The 26,443-nt window shown below is 50.7% G+C and overlaps 2 protein-coding genes across 5 annotated transcripts; one reads left to right on the top strand and one right to left on the bottom strand.

Annotated features, from left to right (window-relative positions):
* Positions 1-882: 882 nt before the first annotated feature.
* SYCE2 (synaptonemal complex central element protein 2) lies at positions 883-18,154 on the bottom strand. 4 transcript variants are annotated; one of them, XM_075902392.2, is made up of 5 exons: positions 14,520-18,154; positions 10,321-10,371; positions 8,565-8,683; positions 4,891-5,101; positions 883-1,686 (listed from the first exon to the last, which is right to left on the bottom strand). In XM_075902392.2, the coding sequence occupies exons 3-5, from the start codon at positions 8,675-8,677 to the stop codon at positions 1,492-1,494; spliced, it is 519 nt and encodes a 172-aa protein (XP_075758507.1). In that variant the 5' UTR covers positions 8,678-8,683; positions 10,321-10,371; positions 14,520-18,154; the 3' UTR covers positions 883-1,491. The 4 variants fall into 4 exon arrangements, with proteins under 4 accessions (XP_075758507.1, XP_075758506.1, XP_075758504.1 ...); XM_075902391.2 differs by lacking the exon at positions 14,520-18,154 and adding an exon at positions 11,422-11,517; XM_075902389.2 differs by lacking the exon at positions 14,520-18,154 and adding an exon at positions 11,211-11,393.
* A 1,161-nt stretch (positions 18,155-19,315) lies between these two features.
* LOC149520912 (uncharacterized) lies at positions 19,316-25,753 on the top strand. The gene is made up of 3 exons (XM_089774646.1): positions 19,316-19,505; positions 23,369-23,688; positions 24,951-25,753. Exons 1-3 carry the CDS (start codon positions 19,462-19,464, stop codon positions 25,112-25,114), a joined length of 528 nt encoding a protein of 175 aa, XP_089630772.1. The 5' UTR covers positions 19,316-19,461; the 3' UTR covers positions 25,115-25,753.
* The last annotated feature ends 690 nt before the right edge of the window (positions 25,754-26,443 follow it).

Below are 26,443 nucleotides of genomic sequence, written 5' to 3' on the forward strand. Positions count from 1 at the left end.
GCAGGGGTGGAGTACGGTGGTACAAGAACCTGCAAGAATGGCTGGCATAGCCCCACTGATGGGCTGGTGCTTTGAGTTTTCAGTGCACAGTCCATCATTGCTCTAGAACCAGTTTGCGGCGATACCAGAACTGCACTGCGGTCTGTCTGCTAGCTGTGTTCAGCTTGCTGAACAGCTGGAGTCAAACTCAATGCTAGCTGAGGTAAGGGGGTTGAATCTTTGGTCCTTGACAAATAGGTTACAAGAAAAGAAAGGTTCATACAGGCAACTGCCTTGGCCTGTGACAATATGTAGCTCCAGATTTTTTTTTCCCCAAAGTGCTGCTCAAAACCCAACTCTTGACAGTCTGGCTTGGACGGCTTGTGATAGGAAATGGAAATTAGACAGAGTCTGAAATGTGCCAGTATCAAGAGGATGAGACAACTGAGCCATTCTTGCTCAAGAACTTTCAACAGCCCCTCTACTCACTCTGGACTGATCCATCTGAAATAAGCCTTCTTGTCCATCGTACCATTTCAGGTCTCGTGAGTGTGGCAAAAAGGCCCAGCGCATGTAGATGGGCTAAGACAACCAGGGCTGCCCCAACAGTTCTAAAACAGCTGTGTCCAGCACTGGGAAAGGGGACTTGTCTGTAAGAATAACATGCCAGTTTTCTGATAAGCTTGCTGTGATGGATGAAGTGGCTTCTCAGGACAGAAAGTGCTGTACTGCCATCTCTCCCCCTGCTGCCCTGGAGGTCTGATGGGTGGCAAAACAGGTTATTTTTTTCAGCCCTGCATGTGTAAATGGGCTCTGGTCTCTCCTTTTGAGAACTATGACAGGAACAGCAGCTTAGCCTCTGTTCTCCTGTAAAGAAACTGAGCAACAGATCTTATTCTCCTCCCTCCCTCCCCCCCCCCCCGCCCACTTTAAATTGCACTGTGGTTTTCATATCAGGACAGGTAGTGGTGAGAAATAATCAACAGGCAAGTCACTGAGGGTGATGTGTTTACAGCTATCAATAAACCAACGTGGACTGGAACATTCATGTGATCTTTGTAAAATGCCTTCTACAATAAAACAGCATAATGAGCGAGTCTTCCCTGACACACTGAAATAAAGACATTTAAAAAGAGAGCTGGGTGCAGAGGTTTGACAACAGTCGCTGGCCACCGTATATTCCTTTTGTATCTTCAATGGACTTTAATTACATCTCACCAGCCCCTACCAAGTAGAAAAGACTTATTCCCACTAGACTGACTCTTACTGGGCATGTTTTTTAATCTGTCTGGCTTTCCAACCCTCTAAGATGCGATCGGAGTTTGAAAGTTCAGAAGGTTTTTAAATTAACTTTAACAATCAAACAGCAACAGGAATAAAGGAAGGGCCCTAATCTGACCTGTAGTCTTGTTTTTCCTTTTGTATCAGGCTAGTAGCTACAGGCAGCTTTCAGAAGTTCGTTTAGGCTTTTGATTCCATCTGGCCCTTCTTGGTTTGTTCTTTCCCATGTTCTCACACCTCTGGTTGCATGCACAAGTCTTTATAAGCTGCCTCCACAGTGTGGCAGACTTGCCTGAGTTCGGCTTGGATCTGGCTGATCCTCTCCATTATCTCCGAGAGCTCTTGGAGCTTATCCTGCATTTGCTTGTTATGGCGATCGTAAATGAGAAACATCATTTCCTCCAGTTTCTCCGCCAAACTTGAAACCTTTTAGAGTGCAAGGAAAGACAGGCCTTAGGAATTATAATGCAGTAGAGACTGATGGCTTGAATATTATGAGTTACATTCTCCCCTACTCCTGGAGTAATGGGATGCAGCTACCACTGATTTTAATGGGTGCTCTGCCATATTGGGATGAGGCTGAGTCTTGTCCTAAGTGTGGCTTTTTCATGAGTTTTACACGGAGGAGACTAAAACAGATCTCTATAACTGTAAGGCTGTGTCTACACTGGCATGAATTTCCGGAAATGCTTAAAACGGAATACTATTCCGTTTTCAGTTTTTCCAGAAAAGGAGCGTCTACACTGGCAGGCTGCTTTTCCGGAAAAGCGTCCATGGCCAATGTAGACGCGCTTTTCCGGAAAAGAGCCCCGATCGTCATTTCTGCGATCGGAGCTTTTTTCCGGAAAAAGACTACTGGGCTGTCTACACTGGCCCTTTTCTGGAACAGTATTCCGGAATAAGGACTTATGCCCGAGCAGGAGCAGGATAGTTTTTCCAGAATAGCGGCTGATTTTGTACAGTTCAACGTCGTTGCTTTTCTGGAAATTCAAGGGCCAGTGTAGACAGCTCGCAGCTTATTCCGGAAAAGCGGCTGATTTTCCGGAATAAGTGGCCCAGTGTAGACACAACCTATATGTTTAATGCAGCTTCTTGCACCAGCTTCTGAAAGCAGCGGGAGCTGGTTGTGTAGGACCCAGGATACTGACTTGAGGGACTGCCAGGCTGAGCCAGTCTGGCAACTTCTATCTAGATGCCAACCCTGCAACTGGATCGATGCAGCACTTCAGTGAAACTCTATGAAGCTCTGCCCACGTGGCTCTGATGGCAGGAGTGGGATCTTCATGGAAATAGCAACATGGTATACAAGAGAATTCTCCCCTCCTAGTGGCTATGTGCCCTAGAGAGCGAGACACTGAACTGCAGTTCAGGACACTGGGGTCCTCTTCCCAACTCTCCCAGGTGGTAGGTGCTTACCATGATTTTCAAAAGCCCCAAGCTACATTTTTTGGACTCCTAAATATCTTTGAAAATCTGAGGCAAGGCCTTAATGACAGCCTCAGCAATGGTAGGGCAGGAGTAACTTCCACAGTGCATGGAATGTGACAGTCCGATGTGCCGAGCTGCTCGAAGAGGCCACATGGACGGTTTTGCAAGTGCCAGTTTGAAGGGGGAGAAATGTTGGTTTGTGCATCTGCCGGAGATGGAAGTGGAAGTCTAATAGCGTGTTGGAATTCAGCAGTCAGGAGGTGGCAAAGATTTCACATGACTTTCCTCTGAACTTAGTTCCATGTTTTGAAGGCACTGGCATGAAATGAAGCTTGAGTTTGTTCTTCCATTTTCATAATAGTCCCTAGCTCTTATCAGTAGATCTAAAAGTATCTCATGAAGGAGGTCAGTACTATTATCTCCATTATCTGGAGGGGAAACTGAGGCAGAAGGAGATGAAATGACTTGCCCAAGGTTACCCAGCAGTCCAGTTACAGAGCCAGGAATAGAACCTTGGTCTCCTAAGACCTAGTGCTGTCCTATAAGCCACACTGCCTCCCTGAATAAATATCTCACTCTAATATAGCACTTGGGAGTCCTGGGTCCTATACCCAGCTCTTCCATTGGCCTACTGGGTGAGCTTGGACAAATTGTGGTGACGGGCCTCAGTTTCCCCAGTTTACAATTATTCTGACCTTTTGCAAGGTGCTTTGAGATCTATGGATGAAAAGAGCTAGATGAGAGGCAGCTGTTCTTTATAGATACTACATGTTAGAATCTGCAGTTGATTTTGTAATGGAAAGCTGCCTGCTGTTGCATTATTTTTCTTTACATTTACGTCAAGTGCTCCAAAGTATCTGATTTAATTGCCTCAGAGACCTGGAGAACATTAAGACTCGTGCTCTGTGACTAATGCAATTAGAATAACATGATTAAAATACATTAAATAAACATTCTGTGAGTGCACAATCTTTAATGATGTGTACGCGGCTGGATGGAGAGATTAGCGAGGCAGCTTGATCGGCTGGGGATGAAACGATGAAATGCTGCATTTCACAGGGATTTGAATGAGTATTTCTGAGGAGTGATCATGGGATTTCCCTTCTGTTGGCAGGTAAAGTGGTTTTACATTCAAAATGCTGACTCTCTACTGATTTGCTCTAACATAGCAGAAGATCAGAGAACATGGGGTTGAAAAGACTGATCAAGGCCCCTCTAGTCCAACTACAGTCTAGCTGCTCCCTACTGCCATGCTATGAAATATTCCTCTGATCAGAAAGGACCCTAGTGCAGCTTTTGCTTGGGAGGGTGTAGCAGGGTGGTCATAGCCCTGGGAAAGGGCTGTAGATAGAGGGCCAATCATGAGAGGCCTTGCAGCAGCCAATCAGAGCCCATGAAAGCTATATAAAAGAGATGGCTAGCCAGCCTGAGTGCATTTTCACTACAGCACTGAAGGGAAAAAGACCTAGCTGCTGGCTAGCCAGGGTACCATGGACAGAGCAGTGTGAGGGCTGCAGAGAGGCAGCAAGGGCAGGCAAAGGCGGCAGGTCCACACCCCCTTGCCCCTGGTGAGTGGCCATGTCAGACTGCAGTTTGCCCCTGAGGTAAAGGACTAGATGATGACCAGCAGTAGGGTCACTGAGGCAAGGTGGGCATGGGAGGTTGGGGGTTCCCTGATGGGGAGGACCCCAGAGTGTGGAGGGACATGGCTGCAGGGCAGTACCTGAAGGGAAAGGTGCTGCAGTCTGGGAGAGACATGGGGCCTAACACAACGTGGCAGAGCCATTCACCCACAAACAGGGAACTGCAGATGAGACACCAGTTGGTAGATGGTGCTGAATGGAGCTAATTCCCAGAGTGACCAGCAGGAGGCACCAGAGAGGCAGCTAGTGAGATTCCAGGATGAGTGTGAGGTGAGGGGGATGTGCTCAGAGACACAGGCCATTCATGCAGATGAACCGGGCCTCAGGTCAATTCCCTGGGATTCAGGGTGGGTCCCGCAGCCTGTTCCATGCCAGGGCAAACTCTGCCTGGAATGACATGGGGTTTATATCACGGAAGGGGGCAATCCGTCCCTACAGGTACAGCATTTTCCTCTGTTTTCCTTTGCTCAGTGCTAAAGTGCCTCCCATTTTACCAAGCTAACTCACTCTTCTTCCTCCCCTGAGCCCTCGTACACCACCATCTCGCTATCCATTTCACCTTCAGCAGGAGGCTCTCCCTGAAATTGCTCATGACAGTGTGGTCTTTCTTCCGGTTCTCATTGATCTTCTCAATCAGCTGCTGTGTTCTTTTCTGCAGATTTTCAATGTTGGAATCCAGGGCTGTGAAATAATTGGCTGACTTGCCATCCAATGCTGCTACAGGCACATCTGCAGTGGGGCAGAGCAAAGATGTGCTGGGAGATTCCTTCCTGCATTTAAATTTAAATCAATGAGCATGGTTTGTATCATATTCCGTTTTAGCCTGACTTACAAGCAAAGACCCAAACTTTGGTGAGTTTGAGAACTCATTGTGAAAGCGTCCACTTTGTTTCCAGGCAAGAATAACTGGCATATCTGAAGCAAAGAGGAAAGTTTATCTGCTCTATGTAAAAGGCAAACTTCTCATCCTTTCCCTTGCTGTCACTAGGGATGTAAAAACCTGTTGAATCAGTTTACTGGTTAAATGTTACAGTTAACTAGTAATCGATTAAGTGAGAGCCCATGAAAGGCTGGGCTAGAGCAGCCCCCCCCTGCCCCCACCCACTGGTGGGGCCAGCAGTCCTGGTGCTGGCTTTTGGCCCTTTGGGGCTGCCAGCTGCTGGCTCTGCAGGGCTGCTGGTTAACCAGTTACCAGTAAGTATCAGCCGGTATGGGTTATGCTTACCATGTAACTGGTTGCCCATTCACATCCCTAGCTGTCACTCTTAAAACCAGACCTAGAAAGTCAGATCCTCCCCTGGTCAATGGTGCCTTTAGGCCAGGAAAAAAGGTTGCAGCAGTACAAAAGTAACATCACAATTCAATAAATGAAGAAAAATTACCAAGACTAGAGCCAAAATTATCCAGCAAAATCAGATGCCAAATAAAACCATTGCCAGCTATTTTGTTAATTTCTCTCATGTGGGAATTTTAGTCCTTTACATTTGTTTATCCAATAATTAAAGCGGCTTATTAATCAGAATCCATTCATCACAAACTTGACAGCTTCAGTGTTGGCTAATTATATTTTATAAGGGAAATACAGAATCCCTGTTGGCTGACTTGTTTGTGAAACTTCTTCTGCAGTGCTAGCAAAACTGACATCTAATTCCATTTGATGGGGGGGGGGGAATGACACACATAATGAGCAGCCTCAGGATCTAAATCAGTAGCCTTGCCTATGGAAAGCAGGGTGCTTAGGATCGGCCTTCTGGGTACGTTATTGCATTAGAACATTACAGCCGGTAGTGCTCAGGATCCCTGCTCAACTCCTGATGCTATTGGCCAGCACTTTACGTCAATGTTTCTTAACCTTGCCGTATGTTGCCGTGTGTTGGCATTTGATCCTGAGGAGGAGTGGAGGAAAGGGGTCTAAATAAACCAAGCCATCTGCCAAGGTGAAGCAGTTCAGTGATGGAATTAAAAGCCAGAGACACCTGCTGTTGATTAGCACTGTCCTCCTGTACAGAAATACAAGTAAACAACCCACATGCCAGGTGGTTTGGTGTGTACACTATGTACACAGGACTGCAAGAAAGGCAGCGTGGCCCCCTGGGAGTGAGGGGCCCTGGATGCTAAATAAATATACTAAGGGCATATCTACACTAGGGAATTGTTGTGAAATAACAAAATTGAAATTGCATGTTCCCCCTACAGGGGAGCCTCAAAATTAGTCCAAGGCAGGCTCCATTATTGTGGATGCTACCATGACTTAGTGTCCCAGGAAGCACTGGGGAGTAATTACTTCGAATTACTCTGGGGAATAGTTATTTTGAAATAGCAGCAATGGAGAATCCACACTACCAGTTTTGAAATAAATAAGTGTTATTCCTTGAGGAAAGCAGGTGTACAGATTTCGAAATAACCAGCTAATTCATAATAGGCTTGGTAGTGTGGATGCTCCACTTATTATTTTGAAATAACTCCCTAGTGTAGACTAGGGCTAAATATGTGAAGTGCTCAAGTACTGAGGACCATTTAAGTCCCAAAGGCTATGTTTTACACTGGCAGGTTCTTGCGCAAGAATGGCTGATTTTCTGCAGAGCGTCCACACTGCCCGCCCGCTCTTGCGCAAGAAGATTTACAGTAAAGCGTAGTAAGAGAGGGCTTCTTGTGCAAGAGCTATGCTCTTTTCTAACAAGCCTAAGCTCTCTTGCGCAAGAGGGCAGTGTGGATGCACGGTAGGGGTTTCTTGCGCAAGAAAGCCCTCTGGCTAAAATGGCAATCAGAGCTTTCTTGCGCAAGAGAGTGTCCACACTGCCATGGATGCTCTTGCACAAAAGCACATGGCCGTGTGGATGTGTTCTTGCGCAGGAACTCTTGTGCAAGATGTTCTTGCGCAAGAACCCGCCAGTGTAGACATAGCCAAAGAGAGGAGTTGAAAGATGAACTGCATAGCATCACTGCTTCTGTCCAAGAGCTTGTCTACATGTAGCTTCTACTTCAGTTTCAAACCAGTACAATCTTCTACTGTGGGTACTGTTCACTAAATTTAGATCTTGCCTTGGACAAATGAAATTAATATAGTTACAAACAACTCTTGATCTGGTCTGAGTGTCTTTTATTTCAGGGTAGCATAAGTCATTGCATCCACACACTAGGGGTAACCCAGGTAATTATACTAGTATCTAAACATACTCTAAGGCCATGTCTACACTAGGAGATTATTTTGAATGTACTAAGTTTGTATTCTGGGAACCTAATTTAACAAATTCAAACTTCCGTGTCCTTACTGCGGGGAATCATCGAATGTAGGCCGAGGCAAGCTTCCTTAATGTAGACGCGCTACCTTGGACTTAGAGCCTCAAGAAGCACTCTGGGGAGCTGCAGGAAGCCTCCGGGGGGGCCTATTAGTTCAAACTAGTGGCACTAGAGCATCCACACTAACATTATTTCAGACTTACAAGTTTGGGAATAGCATTATTCCTCATGAAAAACAGGACTACAGAGTTCAAATTCCATGGTCCCTTATTCTGGAGTAACAGGCTTGGTAGTGTAGACACATTGCTTACATATTTGACCTTGGGGGAGGAAGGTTATTTCGGACTATGGTCCTAGTGTAGATCTGGCCTAGCTGAAATAGTTACATGGTACAAAAACGTGTGTTTAGAGTAGGCTTAGGTACACTGACCAGCACCATCTCTTTACAAGCAGTAGATGTCCTGGAAACCAGCTTACAGGACTTAAAATGAGTAATTCTGCCCCTTCCCAACATAGAGATCATTGGGAGCCATTACATAGGCAGCACTTTGCATCAGTGAACCTCAAAGCACTTTACACAAGAGGCCAGTATCATTACCTTCATTTTACAGATGGGGAAACCAAGGCACAGGCACTTCCTTGCCCAAGTTCACCCAACAAACCAGTGGCAAAGTCAGAAATTGAACCAAGGTCTCTGGGTACCATTCCCATGCTTTATCCATTAGAAACATCGCCTCTAACTTAGGAATGCAATTAAAATTACTGTGCATACCCAATTATATTAATTAGAAAATGGAGTCTGATTACAGGCTGTGAAATTGCTACAATTAACATTATAAACAAGCAATGCATTGCCAACTATATATTTCTTAAAAACACCTTTCTCCTTTGGGAAGTTTCTGTTGATGTTCTCATGGCACAAAGCACTGCATTTTCTCCCCTTTTGCTGTCTTTCAGCCAATGTTAGCCAAAGGTCTGGGCAAAATGCCTCACCTGGACAGGATCTCACTCTGTAATTCACGTCTTTGTATATCAGCAAAGAATGGGCTGTCTGGTTTAGCCTGCTCCTCTTCTGGCTCTGGACTTTCACATTCCTGATTAGACATTATAACCTTTAAAAATGAGAGATGTTTCAGGAGGTGCATGGATCAGGCACTGTACTGGGGGTTATTCTAGCTTTTGGCTCTGGTAACTTGCTATGTGACCTGGGCCAGTCGCTGCCCTTCTGCCTTTTCTATTTAGAGCAGGGAGACTCAACTTTGGAAGCCCCGGGAGCCACAATGATACTCACATCACATGCCAAGGGCCACAACTTAAGTGTGGTTACATGCAAATATACATGCAAATATATGCAAATATTTTCTTTCACACTGACAGGCATGAATACAAAGATTAAGGCAAGACTACACAACACACAGGCCCCATTTAAGTCAGTTCTGCTGATATTAATAAAAATGCAATATTTACCCAATTTCCACTCATATATCAGCACTTTTAATGAGCAATGACAGCCCAGGAATTTAACTACTAAAACACACTTCAACAGAAGACCATTATATTGACTACTTCTTTGTTTTAGCTCCCACCCATGGGCTGCAAACAAATGGGCCATGTGCTGCATGTTGAGTAGCCCTGATTTAGAGCATAAGTTCTCCACTGCAGAACCGTCTCTTACAAACTATTTGTACAACCATTAGCACAATGGGGCCCTGATCTTGTTGCAGCCTCTAGTCACTAAAATAACACATATAATTAATAACAGGATTAAAATCACTGACTTACATGGGCTATTGAGTCAAACTGAGAGTTTTAAACATGTTCAGTAGAGCCTGATGAGAACTTTTGAGGATATTTTTGGGAGGGCTGGAAAAAGATGATTCCTCCTAACTGAAACTTCCCAGGGAAATATGTATTTTTAATTAATTTGTTTTGTTTTGAACGAGTTTTGGACAATATTGAAACATCCTTATTTGACATTTTTGTCATTGAACATTTGGAATGTTCAGTTCAAAACTGATTTTTGTTTAAGAATGTATATTTTATATTTTATAAATGTTTTTAAAAAGGTCAAAACTGAAACACAACACATTGAATTAATCAAAAGGAAATGTTTCCATTTGTTCCAAATGAGTTTTTCAGAGTTTCGGTTTGTGATTTTGGCTCTTCCTCCTTATCTAGGACAGGAAAAAAGTCAAACTCTCAAAATTTGTCATAGAACTAGTGAGGAAGAGATAACAGATTCAATATTAGAGCTAGCCATTTCCTGACTAGCTCGAATATTGAATGTGTTATCTCTTCTGCACTAGTTCTCTACTGATATAAATACATTCGAGTTACTCTCAATTCCCATAGAAATCTGGATAAAATACAATATTTGTATCTATGATTTAATTTTGCCCAAGGTAGTTTGAAATAGTCTGTATTGTATGAGACATTTTATAGGACAAAATTTGCTAAACGCTTATATATATTGCAAGAAAAACTGTTACAACACTGAGGATATATAAATAAATATAAAGCCACGGTAACTCTACAGGAATTTGAAACTACATCTGTCTAGAAATATTTTTATCTTTGTAAGTGTATAAGTCATTTGTATTCACCTGAAATATAAACTGAGATAAGGAAAGTGTTTTTGTTATTGATGTATGTACAGCACTTAACCCTATCTCCAGTCAAGAGGGTTTACCAATTGTTACAATAGAAATAATTATGATTAATAATAAAGCACCTAGAACTACAGGTTTACCTGGATTTAAAAGTGTGATTTTGTGTGACCTTAACCAAGATCTTCAAAACTCTGTAAGAAATTAATTTTTAAAAAGGAGAGATAAATACATTCAATGATTGTTAAATTCATATAATTTACTAACTGGAAAGTTGCAGGAAGCTAGCTGTTGATCAGTCTTTACAATTCTGCACTGCACCCTTACTAGGAAAAATATCGATTTTGGGATTGCACAACATTTGCTGTGTTTTTTTGAAAGTCCCAGCTCTTGGGATCACATAAGCATGTGAGGTTTCATTAAAACCAACAAATGAAAGAAGTCATTCCTAGGCCTTGTGGTTGAGGAAATATGCTTGAAATCATGACCCCTTCAAAATGGCAAATAATCAGAAACCCAGCTTGATTTTTCCATTCATTTAAAGCCAAGCGCATTACTTTTTTAGGGTTTTGGCTTGGATGTTTTTCGTTTGGAAGTGCTGTGACTATAATAGCTGCTTTTTTGAAACGCGACAGATCAAAGATTTTCTCATGGTCGAATACACCCTAAAAGAGTGTATTCCCCCTGAGTCTGAATTGCAATGGTAAGCACGAAATACATTGAAATCGGTCAATTCAATCCAATTAGAGGAGCGGGATAGCTAGATGGGTGCTGTCCGGCCAGCTACAGGAACAGATCTGTGACCCCACCATGTGCACTAGTCCTGCAGTTGGATTGAAGGGCGTAGGATGGGGTTGCTTGTTTTGTCCCCTCCTGTGGGTGGAGGGGCTCCTAGACATATCCAGTGCCCTGTAGCAAGGCAGGGGGTCCCCTGTGGATGGGTGTGAGGCGCCCCTAGGGGAGACCCCATGGGGCCGTGGGGGGACCGTGGGGCAGTCCCATGGATGGAGGAGATCCCAGTATCAGTGCTTACCAGGGCCCCCCATTCAGAACTGGGGGGGCAGGGCGGGGGGGTGCAGGCTGGGGGGGCAGTTCTGTATTGGGGCTCCTAGGGGGCTGTAAGAACTGGGGGAGGGTGGGGCAGAGCGGGGGGGGCGGTTCTGTGTGGGGGGGCCCGCACTGGGGCCCCTAGACTAGATAAAGCCTCGGGGGGATCCTCCCCCCAGCGCTCCTCCCCCCCTCACCGCAACCTTTCCCGCCACTTCCCCGCCCCTCAACGGCCGCGCTGAGGCGAGCGGAGGGCGGAGCCTAGCCCAGAGAATGGCAGCCCTGGCGACCAATCATCGCCCTCTTCTCCCTCGGCTCCTCCAATGAGTGGTCGGGAGGGCCTGAAGACTGGGGAGCGGGGATCAGGGATGGGGTGGGTTCCAGGCTGGGGGAGGGGTCAGAAGTGGGGGGGAGGGTCCAGGCTGAGGGGGCAGGATTGGGGGGGGACCAGAACTGGGGGGGGGGGGCAGGACTGGGGATTCCAGGCTGAGGGAGGGGGCAGAACTGGGGGGGGGGACCAGAACTGGGGGAGAGGGCAGAACTGGGGGTCCAAGTTGGGGAGGGGGTGCAGCTCAGGGGAGGGCAGGGGGTCCAGGCTGAGGGGGCAGAACTGGGGGGACCAGAACTTGGGGGGCAGGACTGGGGATTCCAGGCTGAGGGAGGGGGCAGAACTGGGGGGGTCCAGGTTGGGGAGGGGGTCCAGCTCAAGGGAGGGCAGGGGGTCCAGGCTGGGGGAGGGCAGGGAGACCAGGCTAGAGGAGGGGGCAGGGCAGTGTGGTCCAGGTTGCAGTGAGGGAAGCCCAGGGGGCAGAGTTTCTGGGGTCCAGGCAAGGGGACATATCCAACCCTAACACAGTTTGGCAAAATTAGTGGCTCAAGACACAGCTGGACTAGCTGGGGGTCTGAATGTACTGAACTGCCATGTTGGAGGGGCACTCATCCCCCCCAGATTTAGCAATCGCATTAATAAATAAAGGAAACACTGACTGTGGCACTGTAGTTAGCACTCTCCCCCCCAAAAAACCCCCCACACACATTGTCTACACCCCTGTTATGGGTGAGATTTGAGGGACATCATTAGAGCTGGGGTGCTGGGATAGAAGGAGGCTTTGTGTCGGGACTGTGGGGTATCAGCAGAGCTGTTTGCGGCAGGGAATCCTGGTCAGGGATAACAAAAAACAGGACTGTGTAGCACTTTAAAGACTAACAAGATGGTTTAATAGGTGATGAGCTTTCGTGGGCCAGACCCACTTCCTCAGATCAAATAGTGGAAGAAAATTGTCACAACCATATATACCAAAGGATACAATTTAAAAAAATGAACACATATGAAAAGGACAAATCAAATTTCAGAACAGAAGGGGGATGGAGGGGGGGGGAAGGGGGAGGTAAATGTCTGTGAGCTAATGATATTAGACGTGATAATTGGGGAAGCTATCTTTGTAATGGGTAAGATAATTATCGTCCTTATTCAAATTTGAGTGTAAAGTGTCGAATTTAAGCATGAATGACAGTTCAGAGGATTCTCTTTGAAGTGAAGTCTTAAAAGGTCTTTGAAGCAGGATGTAGGGATCAGGGATAGTAGGTGGTGATGGGCTGAGAGTGAAGGACGTTAGCAAAGCTGTGAGGGAGGGTAGCGCAGGACTGTAATATCACTATAAATATGGATTACCAGGGTGTGAAGAGCTTTGGTTATTTTCCCCCATTTTCTCCATTCAATCCTAGGTGGCCATAGAATAGGCAGAACTAAAGAGATCCTAGATAGCCACAAATTAGGCCAAGCAGGTTTCAAGTGCATTGAGAGAGCTGTTTGGTGAAGTGTGAACATCATCTACCCTCACTGTTAGCCTTTCAGGAGAGGTTCCACCCACAAAAGATGTTGGTTTTAGTGGCTCAGAACACATCCCCTTATCTTGCTGAGTATACACATCCCTGGCGTTATTCCTCCCCATCTGAACGCAACGGGTTCCAAACAGAAAGAAATTAAACTGGCAATTGGCAGCGACACTGAAAACGCAATGATTTCAAAAAAACACTGTAAGACTGAGGTACTCATTCTTTCATGAGAAGAGGGCTTTTTAATACAAATGTGCATGATTGTGCCCAATCAGGGGATACAATTTCCACAGAGATGTATTTGCTGCTGTTTAGAGTCCTGTTTTTCCCCCTACTTCAATCCTGTATATGGGAAGTAGCTGGAAACCATCAGGAGATAGTTAAAGCATCTTGGCTTTGTTTCTAATGCCTATTTGGGGTAAGGAAGTAAAGTTGCATCCCCAACCCTCCCCACCTTCTGGAACTGCTTAATAAAAATCCATGGATTTGTTCTATGTAACATCTCCTATTTATGATGATTCATGTTATTCAACGCTTGCATTCAAAAGCTAGTTCAAATTCTATTCATCCCGCTCGGAGGGAACCCTACATTTATATTTTAATCCTTGGATCTAAAAGTGCCATCCTATTTGATAGCTGTGAAAACAGAGATGCAAGAAATTGAAGTGATGTGCAGCAGAGTCAAAGTTAGAACTTGGGATAGGATTTCCCATTTCCTTGTGAAGATGGGTCCTTTAAGACAATTTGGCTGCCTCCATATTCTGATGCTGTGGAGGGCCTGGTCAATTATGGTGCCTTTGAGGCTGCTCTAGTTTATGTTCTGCTGCCAGGGCCCCGTATGGGCATGCATTCTGGAGCCATTGCCTCCTTTACACACCATTATCAACTGACTCAGAACTGAGCCCACTCAATGGCCATGCTATCTACACACTCCTGCTATCTACACACAAAGGGAGCTCTGAACAAAAGGCTTGTACCTTGTCCGGCCTTCTCTCTTTTAAGGATAGTCTGACCTCAGTTCCACTCAGGAAGTCCCCGTTTCATAGAATCATGGAATCCCAGGGTTGGAAGAGACCTCAGGAGGTCATCGAGTCTAGTCCCCTGCCCAAAGCTGACCAACCCCAACTAAATCATCCCAGCCAGGGCTTTGTCAAGCTGGGATTTAAATACCTCTAGGATGGAGATTCTACCAGCTCCCTAGGCAACCCATTCCCGTGCTTCTCCACTCTCCTAAGGAAAATCCTCCCTCCCTCTTTTCTCCTGTAGACTCAACTAGCTGGAGTTACCCAGTGTTGCTCGGGGCAGGCGGTGGGGTCCTGCCGGGGGTGCCCCGTGTGAGGGGCGGGAGGTGGCGAGCACGGATCTAGGGTGGGCGGGGTGGCCCAGCTCGTGGGCGGGGCTGCAGGGGGTAATGACCCCACCGCCCACCCCGAAACTTTCACCCTGCTACCTGCCACACCATGGGGCCGCGCCGGGGGCTCCCCTCTTCTGCGGGCTCTGGTAAGCAGGTGCCAGGCTCCCCGCCACGCAACCAGGAAGCTGCGCCGGACCCTGGGCCCACCGCTTCCTCCGCGCTGGGCTCGCCCTGCTGTGCCCGCAACCGCCCCCTAGCGGTGGCCACGAGCTCCAGGCCGCCACTTGGCAACCCTCAGCCGCCGCCAAAGGGGAGGGGCCCAGGCAGGGAGGGAGAAGGGGGCTCCCCCACCCCGGATGTGCCTGTGCGGTGGAACGGCCTGGTAGAGGCAAGTGGGGCAGCTGCCGCTCGGAGTGTTGCCACTCCCCTCGCGCCTCCGTCGCCAGCCTTAGTGAGTGACTGTCCCCACTGCTTCTCCCAGGAAGCCCCTTCTCCACACACTGCCAAAAGTACCTTAAAGCCTTCTCCTGGAGGAAAGGTTACCCAATGCAAAGTTGGATTGCGGTAGCTCTTATAGTGCCCAAGTTATTAGCGCACAAACTTACAAACATTCTCCTTTCTATATTAGAGAAGACAAACCCCTCAGCCTCTCCTTGTAAGTCATATGCTGCACCCCCCTAATCATTTTGGTTGCCCTCTGCTGGACCCTCTCCAATGTGTCCACATCCTTTAGACTGATCAAAGATCCAGCATTTAAGAACAAGGGATGCCTCCTGTGTATGTGTCATTGCCTTCAGTTCTGTTTGCCTGATGACTTCACTCCTAATAATCATTTTAAAACGGTCCATTGAAAAGGGCTGAGATTACCAAATGGGTGCTTAGACCCTACTGAAATTCAATAGCAGACTGGTGTCTTGTTACAATAAGGTAACTCAGGCCTGGTCTACACATAAAAAGAGATTGGTCTAGTTACATTGCTCAGGGCTGTGAAAAAAAAATGTGCCCAAGGTGCCATAGTCAGATCAACCAAACCTCCAGTGTAGACACCATGTGGAATTCTTTCCTTGGCCTACTTCCCAGCTCTCAGAATGGTGGACTAATTACATGGACAGAAAAAACTCTGGTGCCACTGTAGTGCTTGTAATGTAGTCAATAATTGCAGAAAATCTCTGCAAAAAAACACCTACGGTCGGTCTCCTGCTTGCCTGGATCCAGCCCCTGAGGCTCAAGGCTCCCCTTTCTTCCCTAGGATTGGAATTTAACTCCTTAATTTTGTCCCCAGAATGTAGGGAAGCCCACAAAATCTATTATCCTGGACCTCCCGAGGGCTCTGGTGTGCGAGGGAACGTGGAGTGTGTTTGTTTGGGGTTTTTTTTTTTTTTTGCTTCTCACTTTTGTGTGGGACCTGATTTATTTTTCTGTGGGTCAGCGGCTCCTGAGCCAAAAAAGGTTTCCCCAGCCCTGCCTTACAGCAAGCAGGTATTCTGGCAGCTTTAAAAGTTGAGTCAACAAGAAAATAAAGCACCAAGAGGACTAATAGCACATATTGTCTTTTAGATCATACAACAGATACTGCCCCCCCCCCCCACCTGGTCTGACAGCTCATCTCACTCCAGGGATCATTGGACAAGAAAGGAACATTTTGTAAACAAATGTTTTCTGGCAAATAGCTAATTTCACAGGTTTGGGATTGAGAAGTTCAGTGTGATCCCTGCTCAGTGAGGACTTGTGAATGGCTCCCAGCTTGGATTTGGGTGACATCACAGGCTGGAGTTATTTTTACACTTGTAATCCATTGGTGCCTGGAATAGCAGCATCTTCCACCTCCTGAAGCAGGGTTTGGTGGTTGGTTGCTTTTCCCCCCTTCCCAAAGAGGATTTAAGATCTGGAAACTCTGCCACTTCAAGAAAGAACGATCCACTTTACCTGCCTGCAGCGGCCAGAAGGAATATGCTGAAGCTGGCATGGGAGGAGAAGCAGTAGGAATGCAGCAAACTGCCCAACAGAGACAAGGGTAGCAAGTAATCTTGGAGCTGAATAGACTTCTTCTGCCCCCTCCTCTCCCAAGGCCAGGTTGTAAGCTGAGGTAGGAAAGGGCCTTGTTTAAAGTAAACTCCCAGTCCCTTTCACCCATGGCTAGCATCTGAGTGAAAGGGGGCTCATACCCCTTTACACAGCACTTGTGTATCTGGATGACAGTGTACACATCAAGCTTGATCTCCCTCCGCCCTCTCTGCTCTCCAGCCCCTCAGCCTGCGTGCCTAGGCATTCCACAGGCTGTCTGCCCGGACCGAAGGAGAACGATTCAGGTTTAGAGGCGCCTCCTTCCAGCTCCTGTCTTGGACACATCGAGTTCAGCAGGTCAAGTGGATCAGGGCCCGGCTAATGCTCCATGTGTGCGGCCCCAGATGGGAGGCTTCTCTTTGGAGCCTGGCCGCTGGATGAGGGAGCAGCAGGGTGATATTTATAGCAGTGGAGGTGCCAGCATCTGATGTCTCAGCTTCTCACCTCGTCACCTAAATCCAATGAGCAGCAAGTTGCCCTTGGCAGTGCGGAGCCAGGTCGCTTTGACAGGAAGGCTGGTTCCCTTGCGATTCAGGCGGCTGGACTCAGATCAGATCCAACCGATCAACTAGTCCATTACCTTCTGGTCACCATGAGATTGTTCCCTCTCCTATATGCCCCAGTCCTTTATCCACAGGGAATTCTGCCCTCATGCTGCAGTGTCCTGCTGGCAAAGGCCTGGCCTGCACTTAAGAGGGAGATCAGCATTGTTGTGGAAGTGGGACACCCTCCTGACATCGCTTTGCCATCGGTGCCACCAGCATAGACAGCTGTGTGGACACAGCTAACACTGGGGAGGTACTTTTCCTGCGCCAACAGAAAAACTTGTGTTGGTCTAGGCTGCGTCTGTATCAGGGCCTGTGCTGGCAGAGCCCCCTAGTGTAGACACACATGAAGAGTAGCCAGGACACAACTCTAAGGAACATAAAGGGGTCTGACATTTATTTTCAGTCAAGGCTGCTGGACAGAGCCAACCCTATGCTCCCTTTGGCTCTTTAGTGTCTGTCTTTCCCCTCCATTTTCCCTGTTTCCTCCCCACCTGCCTTCTTCAGGACAGACACAGGAATCACTGTTGGGTGGAATTTGCTGCACCTTGTTAGCTGTGATGCACCTGAGTGCATCGGCAGTGAACACCCTCCCACGGTCTTCTGGGAGAACTTCATCCCACTGCTGCTCCTGCATCTCCTGCCAGGAGAGCACCACACACCAGGCCACCGTGCTCAGAGCTTCACACCAGCACTCCAGCAGGCGCTGACACTGCCTCGCTAACACCCCGCTGCTCTTCGCACTCCCGGCTCGTCATCTTCCTGAACGTGCGGAGGGAGAAGCCGGAGAGATGGGAGCTAGAAACCTGCCCACACTGGGTTCTGCCCTGGCAACGACGCCCAGATCCAGCTCATTGAAAGGCAAGTCTGGAAATCGCCCCACACACCTGTCATCTCAGAGTGACTGTGTTACTGTTGTGACCCAGGCCCTGCTCAGAGTCCAGGCCCGCAAGGTGCTGGATGCACATGGTCGCAGGAGACACCGACTGGGAGGGGAAACTGAGGCACAGACTTAAGAGCAGACAGCAGGGCTGGGAATAGAACCCAAGAGTCCCTTTGAGTCCTTGTGCAATGTCCTAGCCCAGTGCTTCCCAAACTTTTCAGCATCACGCCCCCCCTTTCTGATTTTTGAAAAACCTTCATGCCCCCCACCCAAAAAACACTTAAGCAAAAAAAAAAAAAAAAAAAAAGGAACTGAGCAGGGCAGCAAAACTTGATGGGGGGGCTGGGTCACCTTGCGCCCCCCAGTTTGGGAACCCATGTCTAGCCAATAAACCTGGCTGCCTCTTTCTAGATCTACTTATCCCCTGTCTCCTTCACTGGAATGGGGGTGGGGTTTGCACCCAACCAGCAGCTCAAGAGCTGTGCTAACTGGCTTTGCAGATGTCAAGTCTGCCATTAAAATAAACAATGAAGGGTCTTAGGGTTGCAAAGAAAACCCCCAGGCCCTGACTCTCACCGCTAACTGACTCAAAGATTGGCTAGATCCTGTACTGCTCTGCAGCCTTGCTGTGCGGTTAAACTGCTGCCATGCTACACCTCAGAAGTGGCTGCATGAGTGATCCCTTCTATGAACGGCTGCCACGTTCCACCCCAGAAGTGGTTGCATTTCAGCGGCGGCCAGTGTACTGTACTTGTGAGTTTGAGCAGCAGTTTCAGAGCACGAAGCACGCTGATCGCTTTTCCCCGGAGGGACAGATCCCATTCCACTAGGCTGTATTTTACATCACACCTTGGGCAAAACACCCTCCCCCCCATTTTCATCACCTCAGCTAACACAGCTGCACCGAGGGCGGAAGGCGCTGGCAGCTGCAGAGCAGTTTGGAACCGGTACCGAGGGAGAAGGCAATGTGGGTTGGAAACTGCCGAGGAAATAGTTCCCCACGCCAAATTCTGTCTGGTGCTCAGACAGCGCAGTTCGCGGGTAAACTGCTGCCGGATGAGGCCCCTGAATGAACGGGGGCGAGTCCCAACTCCGACTCCCAGCCCGCCTGTTCTAACCACTAGACTCTGCTCCCCTCCCAAGCCCCAGAATATAACCCAAGCGTCCTGACTCCCAGCTCTCACCACTTGGCCTCACTCCCTTCCCAAGCCCCAGAATACAACCCCCGAGAGTCCTGATTTCCACCCCGCCTGTTCCAACCACTACTCCACACTCCCCTCCCAGAGCTGGGGAAAGAACCCAGGCGTCCGGCCGGGCTGCCCGGCTCTCCCCTTCGCGATGCCCCTACTCAACAGTCCCAGGGAGCCAATCACCCATAGCTCTGGGGATGACATAACTGAGGGGGCGGGGCCTCTCCAGCTGTCGGGCTCGGAGCGTCCCGCAGGGTCCGACTGTGACTGATCGCGCCAGGCGCTCCCAGCTCCCCGCCTCTCGGACACCGCTCCCGGCTGGGCCTGTCCCTCCACCGCCTGGGGGAAGCCACCACGTGGGACAGATGCACCAGCAAGCAACCGGGCAGACGGAATCCGCGCAGCCCAGGTGAGAAAGGGAAGTGGGGTCTAATGGTTAGCACACTGGGAGCCAGGACTCCTGGGTTTTGTCCCTGGAGGGAAGTGGGGTCTAATGGTTAGCACACTGGGAGCCAGGACTCCTGGGTTTTGTCCCTGGAGGGAAGTGGAGTCTAATGGTTAGCACACTGGGAGCCAGGACTCCTGGATTCTGTCCCTGGAGGGAAGTGGGGTCTAATGGTTAGCACACTGGGAGCCAGGACTCCTGGGTTTTGTCCCTGGGAGGGAAGTGGGGTCTAATGGTTAGCACACTGGGAGCCAGGACTCCTGGGTTTTGTCCCTGGCTCGGAGGGGGGGGGGGGTGAGTCTAGAGCAGTGGGAGCCTGCCTTACTGTGTGCTGGCTGAGCTCTGAGCTTCAGCGAGCTCATGGGAGGCTGGGAGACAGGACTCCTCCATCCTGGCCCTGGAAGTGGGGTTGCAATGGGTGCACAGTTCACAGGGGCTTGAGTTGAGAGCTCGCCTGGTGGCTGTGTTGCCCCCTCCCTTCTGCTGCCCCTGGCATGAGCTCCCTGGCCTCTGCCACAGGGGAGTTACTTTAAGCCCCTAAATCCATGACTCCTTAATAGGTTCTTCTGCGTGGAAGGCTTAAAGCCAGTCTCAGCATTCGGCAAAGCCCTTGGCTCCAGACACAGGTTGTTATGCAAAAGGAATTAGCTGGTCCAGAGGGGAGTCCTCTGGCCCATTGGGCTCACCGTAGGAAGGGGCCAGGAAACGGACTTTTGAACAGACTCTGGGGTCAGGCTGGGGCTGGAGCACTGGGGGGCCACCAAGTCTAGCCTGGGTGACTTTCTAGCTGGGAAGTGGCTGGCTGGAGGCAGGACAGGCTGAGAGGGTCACTGCTTCTGTTTGGCCTTTTCATCTCAAACCTGCTCTGATGCCACAATTTGTTCTCTGGGCTCGCGGGCTTGCCCCAGCCAGGAGGCAGAAGGAAAGGCCGGGATTTGACCAGAAAAGCAGAATAAGGACACTTCTAGTATTGGTATTACGGCAGCAAGACGAGGCCCCAGCCAAAAGGCAGGGGGGCAGGTTGGGAGGGCCCTCATGGTGCCAGGTGAGTCGGTCCCTGCCCTGAAGCCAGCTTGGCCAAAGGCAAGCTTGTTCTCCCTGCTTTGCAGACACATGGCTGTGTGTGCATGTAGGGCTCAGCTTTGAACCTCCTCGGAGCGGGCAGGTGCTGGCAGCCAGGGCCCTGTGCCCCCCAGATCCTTACCACAGCTTTGGGGGGGGGGGTCCCACCGCCCCGAGTCAGCCCTGGGCACATGCCTACCGCTGTGAGGCTGCAACGCTGGCAATAGCTGGTAGCAGGGGTGGGGTATTTGCTGGGAGGCCCGAGCTCCAGGAGTCATGGGGCAAGAATGCTGCTCAAAGGGGGCTGCGAGCTCCCTGCTCTGCAGAGGTGTTGGGTGCTGTGACCCCAAAATGCCCCTTCAGCAGATAAGCAGCCGCCCACTGTGGGACACTCATGTGAGCTCAGGCTTTAGAAGCCAGGCCCACAAGGTAGGGGGACTTTTGAGCCTGGACGTTGGCACCTGTAGGTGCCCCCCAGAGAGGGCAGAGCCTGGCAGAGAGGGGTCCTTCCAAGATAGGAGCCACATGGGGAAAAGGCTTTTTGTGGGGCAGGGCCAGTCTCTCACCAGGAGGCCAAGCTGCACCCTCACATGCCTAGGATGGTGTGGAGGAGTGGGCGATTCAGCTGCTTTTAGCAGAAGTGTCCCCTGGAGAAACACAGGAAGGGTGTTCTGGGACCCACTGGGTGGGGGGTGGAGGCTCCCACCAGCCCAAGCTGGGTGAGACCTGGAGCAATGAAATTACCCCAGCTTGGCAGCAGAGCAGTGAGGTGGGGGCAGGGCCATAGGGAAGCCTGAGACATCATTACCACACCTGTGCGGGGCGGGGGGCCGACTGGTACGGCAGCGTGATTGTCCATTGCTGGGGTTGGGAGTTTGGTGCTTTGACTCCACCTGCTCCTGACTAGAGCAAAGACTGACCAAGCTCCAGCCCCCTCCTCACTCCTCTGCCCCCAGCACAGGCAGGAAGGGCAGGACTAGCAGGTCCAGTGGTTACAGCAAGGCCTCTGGAATTGGGATACGGGGGCTTGACCAGCTTCTCAGAGCATGGGAGGAGCCAGGACTCCTGAGTCTTATTCCCTGGCTGCTTGAATTTCCGCAAAAGCACTGACGATCTCATGTAATACTATGCTGCTCCCGTTCAGACAAAAGTCTTTTTCCAAAAAACTTTTGCGCAAAAGGGCCAGTGTAGACAGCAGAGATTTATTTTCCGCAAAAAAGCCCCGATCGCGAAAATGGTGATCGGGGCTTTTTTGTGGAAAAGCGCGTCTAGATTGGCATGGACGCTTTTCCGCAAAAAGTGCTTTTGTGGAAAAGCGTCCTGCCAATCTAGACGCTCTTTTCTGAAAATGCTTTTAACTGAAAACATTTCCGTTAAAAGCATTTCCGGAAAATCATGCCAGTCTAGACGTAGCCCTAGGGTTCATACCCTGGAAGCTGTATAATGAACCAGTTAGAGGGAAGGTTTATCACAACTCGTGGTTCTTTGGCCAGCTCAGAAGAGAGTAGGATCCAGTGGTTAGAGCAGAGGGAGCCAGGACTCCTAGGTTCTCATCCCAACTCCAGGAAGGGCGTGTGGCTCACTGGTTAGAGGTGGGGTAGATAGACCCCACAAAAGGAAGCATTTCTTCACACCATATACAGTCAACCTGTGGAACTCCTTGCCAGAGGATGCTGTGAAGACCAGTTTTTACCAGAGTTCAAAAAAGGACTGGACAAATTCATGGAGGACAGGTTCATCAATGGCTGCTAGCCAGGAAGATGGGCAGGGAGGGAGTCCCTGGCCTGTATTCGCCAGAAGCTGGGAACAGGTGACAGGGGGTGGGTCACTTGATGATTCCATGTTCTGTTCACTCCTGCTGGGGCACCTGGCACTGGCCAGACAGAACACAGGACACTGGGCTAGGTGAGCTGTTTGTCTGACTCAGTGCAACAGTTCTTATGACTCCCAGCCATCACTGAAACACTAGAACAGCCAGTCTGGGGCAGACCAAAGGTCCATCCAGCCCAGTGTCCTGTCTGCCCACAGTGGCCAATACCAGGTGTCCCAGAGGGAGGGAATCGAACAGGGAATGAGCAAGCGATGTCTCTCCTGCCATCCATCTCCACCCTCCGACACACAGAGGCCAGGGACACCATTCCTTACTCATATTTGCTAATAGTCAGGGCTCGACAAACTATAGAATCTACTCGCCCGTGGTGAGTAGATTTCAGCCGCGGTCCCGTTTACCGGCAGCGTGCGCATGCGCAGCGCGGGGCTGGCGAACGGCTTTCGCCGCTGTTTGTCAAGCCCTGCTAATGGCCATTAATGGACTTAACCTCCATGAATTTATCTAGTTCTCTTTTAAACCATTACAGTCCTAGTCTTCACAACCTCCTCCGGCAAGGAGTTCCACAGATTGACTCTGCGCTGTGTGAAGAACTTCCTTTTATTTGTTTTAAACCTGCTGCTCATTAGTTTCATTTGGTGGCCCCTCGTTCTTATATTATGGGAACAAGTAAAGAACTTTTCCTTATTCACTTTCTCCACCCCGCCCATGATTTTATAGACTCTAACCTATCCCCCCTTAGCCTCCTCTTTTCCAAGCTGAGGAGTCCCAGTCTCTTTAATCTCCCCTCCTATGGGACCTGTTCCAAACCCCTCAGCATTTTAGTTGCCCTTCTCTAATGCCAGTATAATGCTCACTACATGAGTCACACCCCATCCCTTGCCTCAGTTTCCCCATCTGTAATAGGTCTAACTGGACCTTTGTCCCCATGCTGCAGGCCGTCTCCGCCCACCCTGAAGCGCCCACGCCAGGCAGATCCCCTTCGGCCCTGCCCCCCACACCAGGGCATGGAAGCTGTGTCCGCTCTGCAGCTTGTGAACCTGACCAGTCTCAACCGCACGGAGCTGCTGGGGCTCCTGACCCAGCAGTCGTCAGCCAACGAGCAGCCCCTGTACAGCGAGTACAAGCCGCCCGTCCGCGACCTCATCCCCCTGCCCAAGGCCGTGCTCTACCTCCTCATGGCGGCCCTGGTGGTGGTGGGTGTGGCCTACGCCATCGTGGGGCACCTCATCAAGGACCTGGCTCACGACTTTGTAGGTGAGTTGGGGTAGGACTGCTGGGCCCTGCTGCGCGAGGGGTACGAGTGGTTACCCCCCTGCTGCTAGCGCAGGGCCTAGGGCAGCTTCCCAACTTATGCTACGCTGGTGCTGTGGGGTGCCAAACAACCTCCGTGTTCCACCCCAGAGGTGGCTGCATAGCAGCCAGGTGACTCCTGGATGTTATAACCCCCCTTTGCTCTAGCACCTTGCCTCAGGCAGCCCCCAAGCGCTGAGAGGGGCGCAGCATTAGCCCCATTTCACGCAGGGAAACCGAGGCACGGAACAGGTTGGAGACTTGCCCCAAGTCCTACGGCAGCCCAGGGTGGGGCTATTTGAAAAGCTGGGAAATGATTCCAAGTGTGGGGTTTTTCCTGCCCTCCTCCAAGCGCTAAAGGGCCAGGCTGCACCCATGATGCAGTTGCTCTTGTGCCGCTGGCGAGAGCTGTCGGCGCAACCAACCCCCTGGCAGGCAGGCGCTCGTGCAGGGACAGCGGGGACAGCCCTGCCAGCTGAAGTCACCTCGCCCAAGAGCAACCAGCTGCTGCTAAAACTTAAAACCTGGGGGGGTTGTAGGCTTTTGGGTTCCAAGTGCCCCCCCCCCACACACACAGGGGTGGCCCGTCCATATAGGTGAACTAGGCGGTCGCCTAGGGCACCAAGTTAAATGGGGAGCCAAATGGTGGTGCAAGTTCACTGAGGGGTTTGGAGGTGGGGGTGCCGAGTGCAGGGTTCGCCTACGGCACCACTTGCTGGCAGCTAGTCCAGGGCCGCCCGGCCAGGTGGGCTGACTAAGCAGCTGTAGGCCAAGGCGTGGGTGAACCGAGAACAAGACCCGGTGCCCCTGGAGGAAGCCTCATCCTGTCTGGGGGGGAGGAGTCCTTCTCCATGACACAGGAAGCAGGCTCCCCCCTCCCCCAATAGGCCTCAGCTTCCCCCAGCAGCTCAAGGCTGTGACCCAGGGAACCCCCAGCAGACAGAGCCATCCAAGCTGCCCCTCGAGGGGAAAAAGGTAGCAGCTATATGAGGGGACACAGAGAACTCTGTCCCTAGGCCCCTCTAACCACTAGATTCCACTCCCTTCCCAGACTGGTGCAGGGGAGGGTCAGGACTCCTCTCCTCTGTTCCAGTCTTGCCTGACCCTGGGTAAGTAATTTCTGTGCCTCAGTTTCCCCCCAAAGGAAGTTACAGATCCCAGAGTGCTGGGGAGAGGGTCATGACACAGGGACCCCCACATCCAACTGCTGTCCCATCTCCCCCCAGACTGGCTGCTGGGGCCACAGCCCGATGTGCCTGACAAGGAGAATGACTTGGACGCCCCGACCCTGCCTCCCTCAGGATTTCACTCTGCACAACACCCCTCGGGCGAGCCCCACAGCCACAGCGAGGTGCACATCGTACTGCAGGGGGCGCCCCAGCCCACGTAGGGCCGGGCCCCACCCAGCCCTGGGCAGGACCGTCGGCCGGCATCCCCAGGGGATACCAGCGAGGAAACCAGTGGACTGTGCTAGCTTCCAGCCCAACGTGCTGCAGAGCCCCACGGAGGACGGGCAGTGCCCACGGACGGGCATCAACTGGGGCTGCCCTTTGCCCCCCCACCTCACTCCTTCCTGCCACTAACCAGCTGGGCGTCCTGGGGGGGCTGCACTGGGTCACACGCCCCCTGCCAGCCACTCCTCCCCACCCAGCAGCTGTAACGCCGCCCCCCCATCCATCGAACAGCAGGACGAGCCAGGGGAAGGGCAGGGCATGTGCTGCCTATCGGCCTCTCAGGCTGGGGTCCCCACAGGCCCAGATGCCCCACGCAGGGAGAGGGGGGCACTCGGCTCGGTCCATGGCACCCGTGAGGGAGGGGAACGCCCCAGGGCTCGGGCAGCACCCAGGACAGGGATCGGTTTGTAAAATAAAACTGACTGAAGACGGCCGTGGCTCTGCTCATTGGTTCACAGCCCCAGGCCTGCACCCCTCCCTCCGAGCAGGCAGCCCCCGCTCACCCAGCCCTGGGCAGCCCCCCAATCACTGCTACCGCCCCGCTCCCAACCAGCAGCGCCCAGAGCTGCACCCCAGCTCTGCACTGAGGGAACAGGGGCTCAGAGCGGGCCCCGGCTGCATCTAGACTGGCATGACTTTCCGCAAATGCTTTGAACGGAAACATGTTTCTGTTAAAAGCATTTGCGGAAAAGAGGGTCTAGATTGGCACAGACACTTTTGCGGAAAAGCGTCCTTGCCAATCTAGACGCGGTTTTGCGCAAGAAAGCCCCGCTCGCCATTTTCGCCATCGGGGCGTTTGTGCGCAAAACAGTCCTGAGCTGTCTACACTGGCCCTCTTGCGCAAATACATTTACGCAAGATGGCTTTTTCCCCTGAACGGGAGCATCATAGTATCTGCGGAAGAACACTGACTATCCTTACATCAGACCATCTTACGAGCTGATGCAAGATCGTCATTGTTCTTCCACAAAGTCAAGCAGCCAGTGTAGACAGCTGGCAAGATTTTCCACAAAAGCAGCTGCTTTTGTGGAAAAGCTTGCCAGTCTAGACACAGCCCCTGTTCAGGGACTGAGGGCCAGGAACTCCCCACCTCCCCACATGCTGCAGCTGCCCCCCTGTACAAATGGGGCTGAGACGTGCCCAAGGATGCCCCATGACGGGGAGAGAACCCAGCAGGCCTGACACTTAGGCCGCTGAACTGCCTGTACCCAGCTGGGCAAGACACAGGCCTGGCTGCCACCCTCAGCAGGCCCCAAAAGTCCTAC

Source organism: Pelodiscus sinensis, chromosome 31 (genome assembly GCF_052426305.1).
Source record: "Pelodiscus sinensis isolate ZL-2025 chromosome 31, ASM5242630v1, whole genome shotgun sequence".
NCBI classification, from domain to species: Eukaryota; Metazoa; Chordata; order Testudines; family Trionychidae; genus Pelodiscus; species Pelodiscus sinensis.

Coding starts and splice junctions, on each gene's coding strand:
- LOC149520912 (XM_089774646.1), top strand. CDS start 19,462: ATGCACCAGCAAGCAACCGGGCAGACGGAATCCGCGCAGCCCAG. Junction 19,506..23,368: donor ACGGAATCCGCGCAGCCCAG/GTGAGAAAGGGA, acceptor CCCATGCTGCAG/GCCGTCTCCGCCCACCCTGA. Junction 23,689..24,950: donor CCTGGCTCACGACTTTGTAG/GTGAGTTGGGGT, acceptor ATCTCCCCCCAG/ACTGGCTGCTGGGGCCACAG.
- SYCE2 (XM_075902392.2), bottom strand. CDS start 8,677: ATGTCTAATCAGGAATGTGAAAGTCCAGAGCCAGAAGAGGAGCAGGCT. Junction 5,102..8,564: donor CAGAGTGAGATCCTGTCCAG/GTGAGGCATTTT, acceptor ATTTAAATGCAG/GAAGGAATCTCCCAGCACAT. Junction 1,687..4,890: donor GGGAGAGCCTCCTGCTGAAG/GTGAAATGGATA, acceptor GCACTCTAAAAG/GTTTCAAGTTTGGCGGAGAA.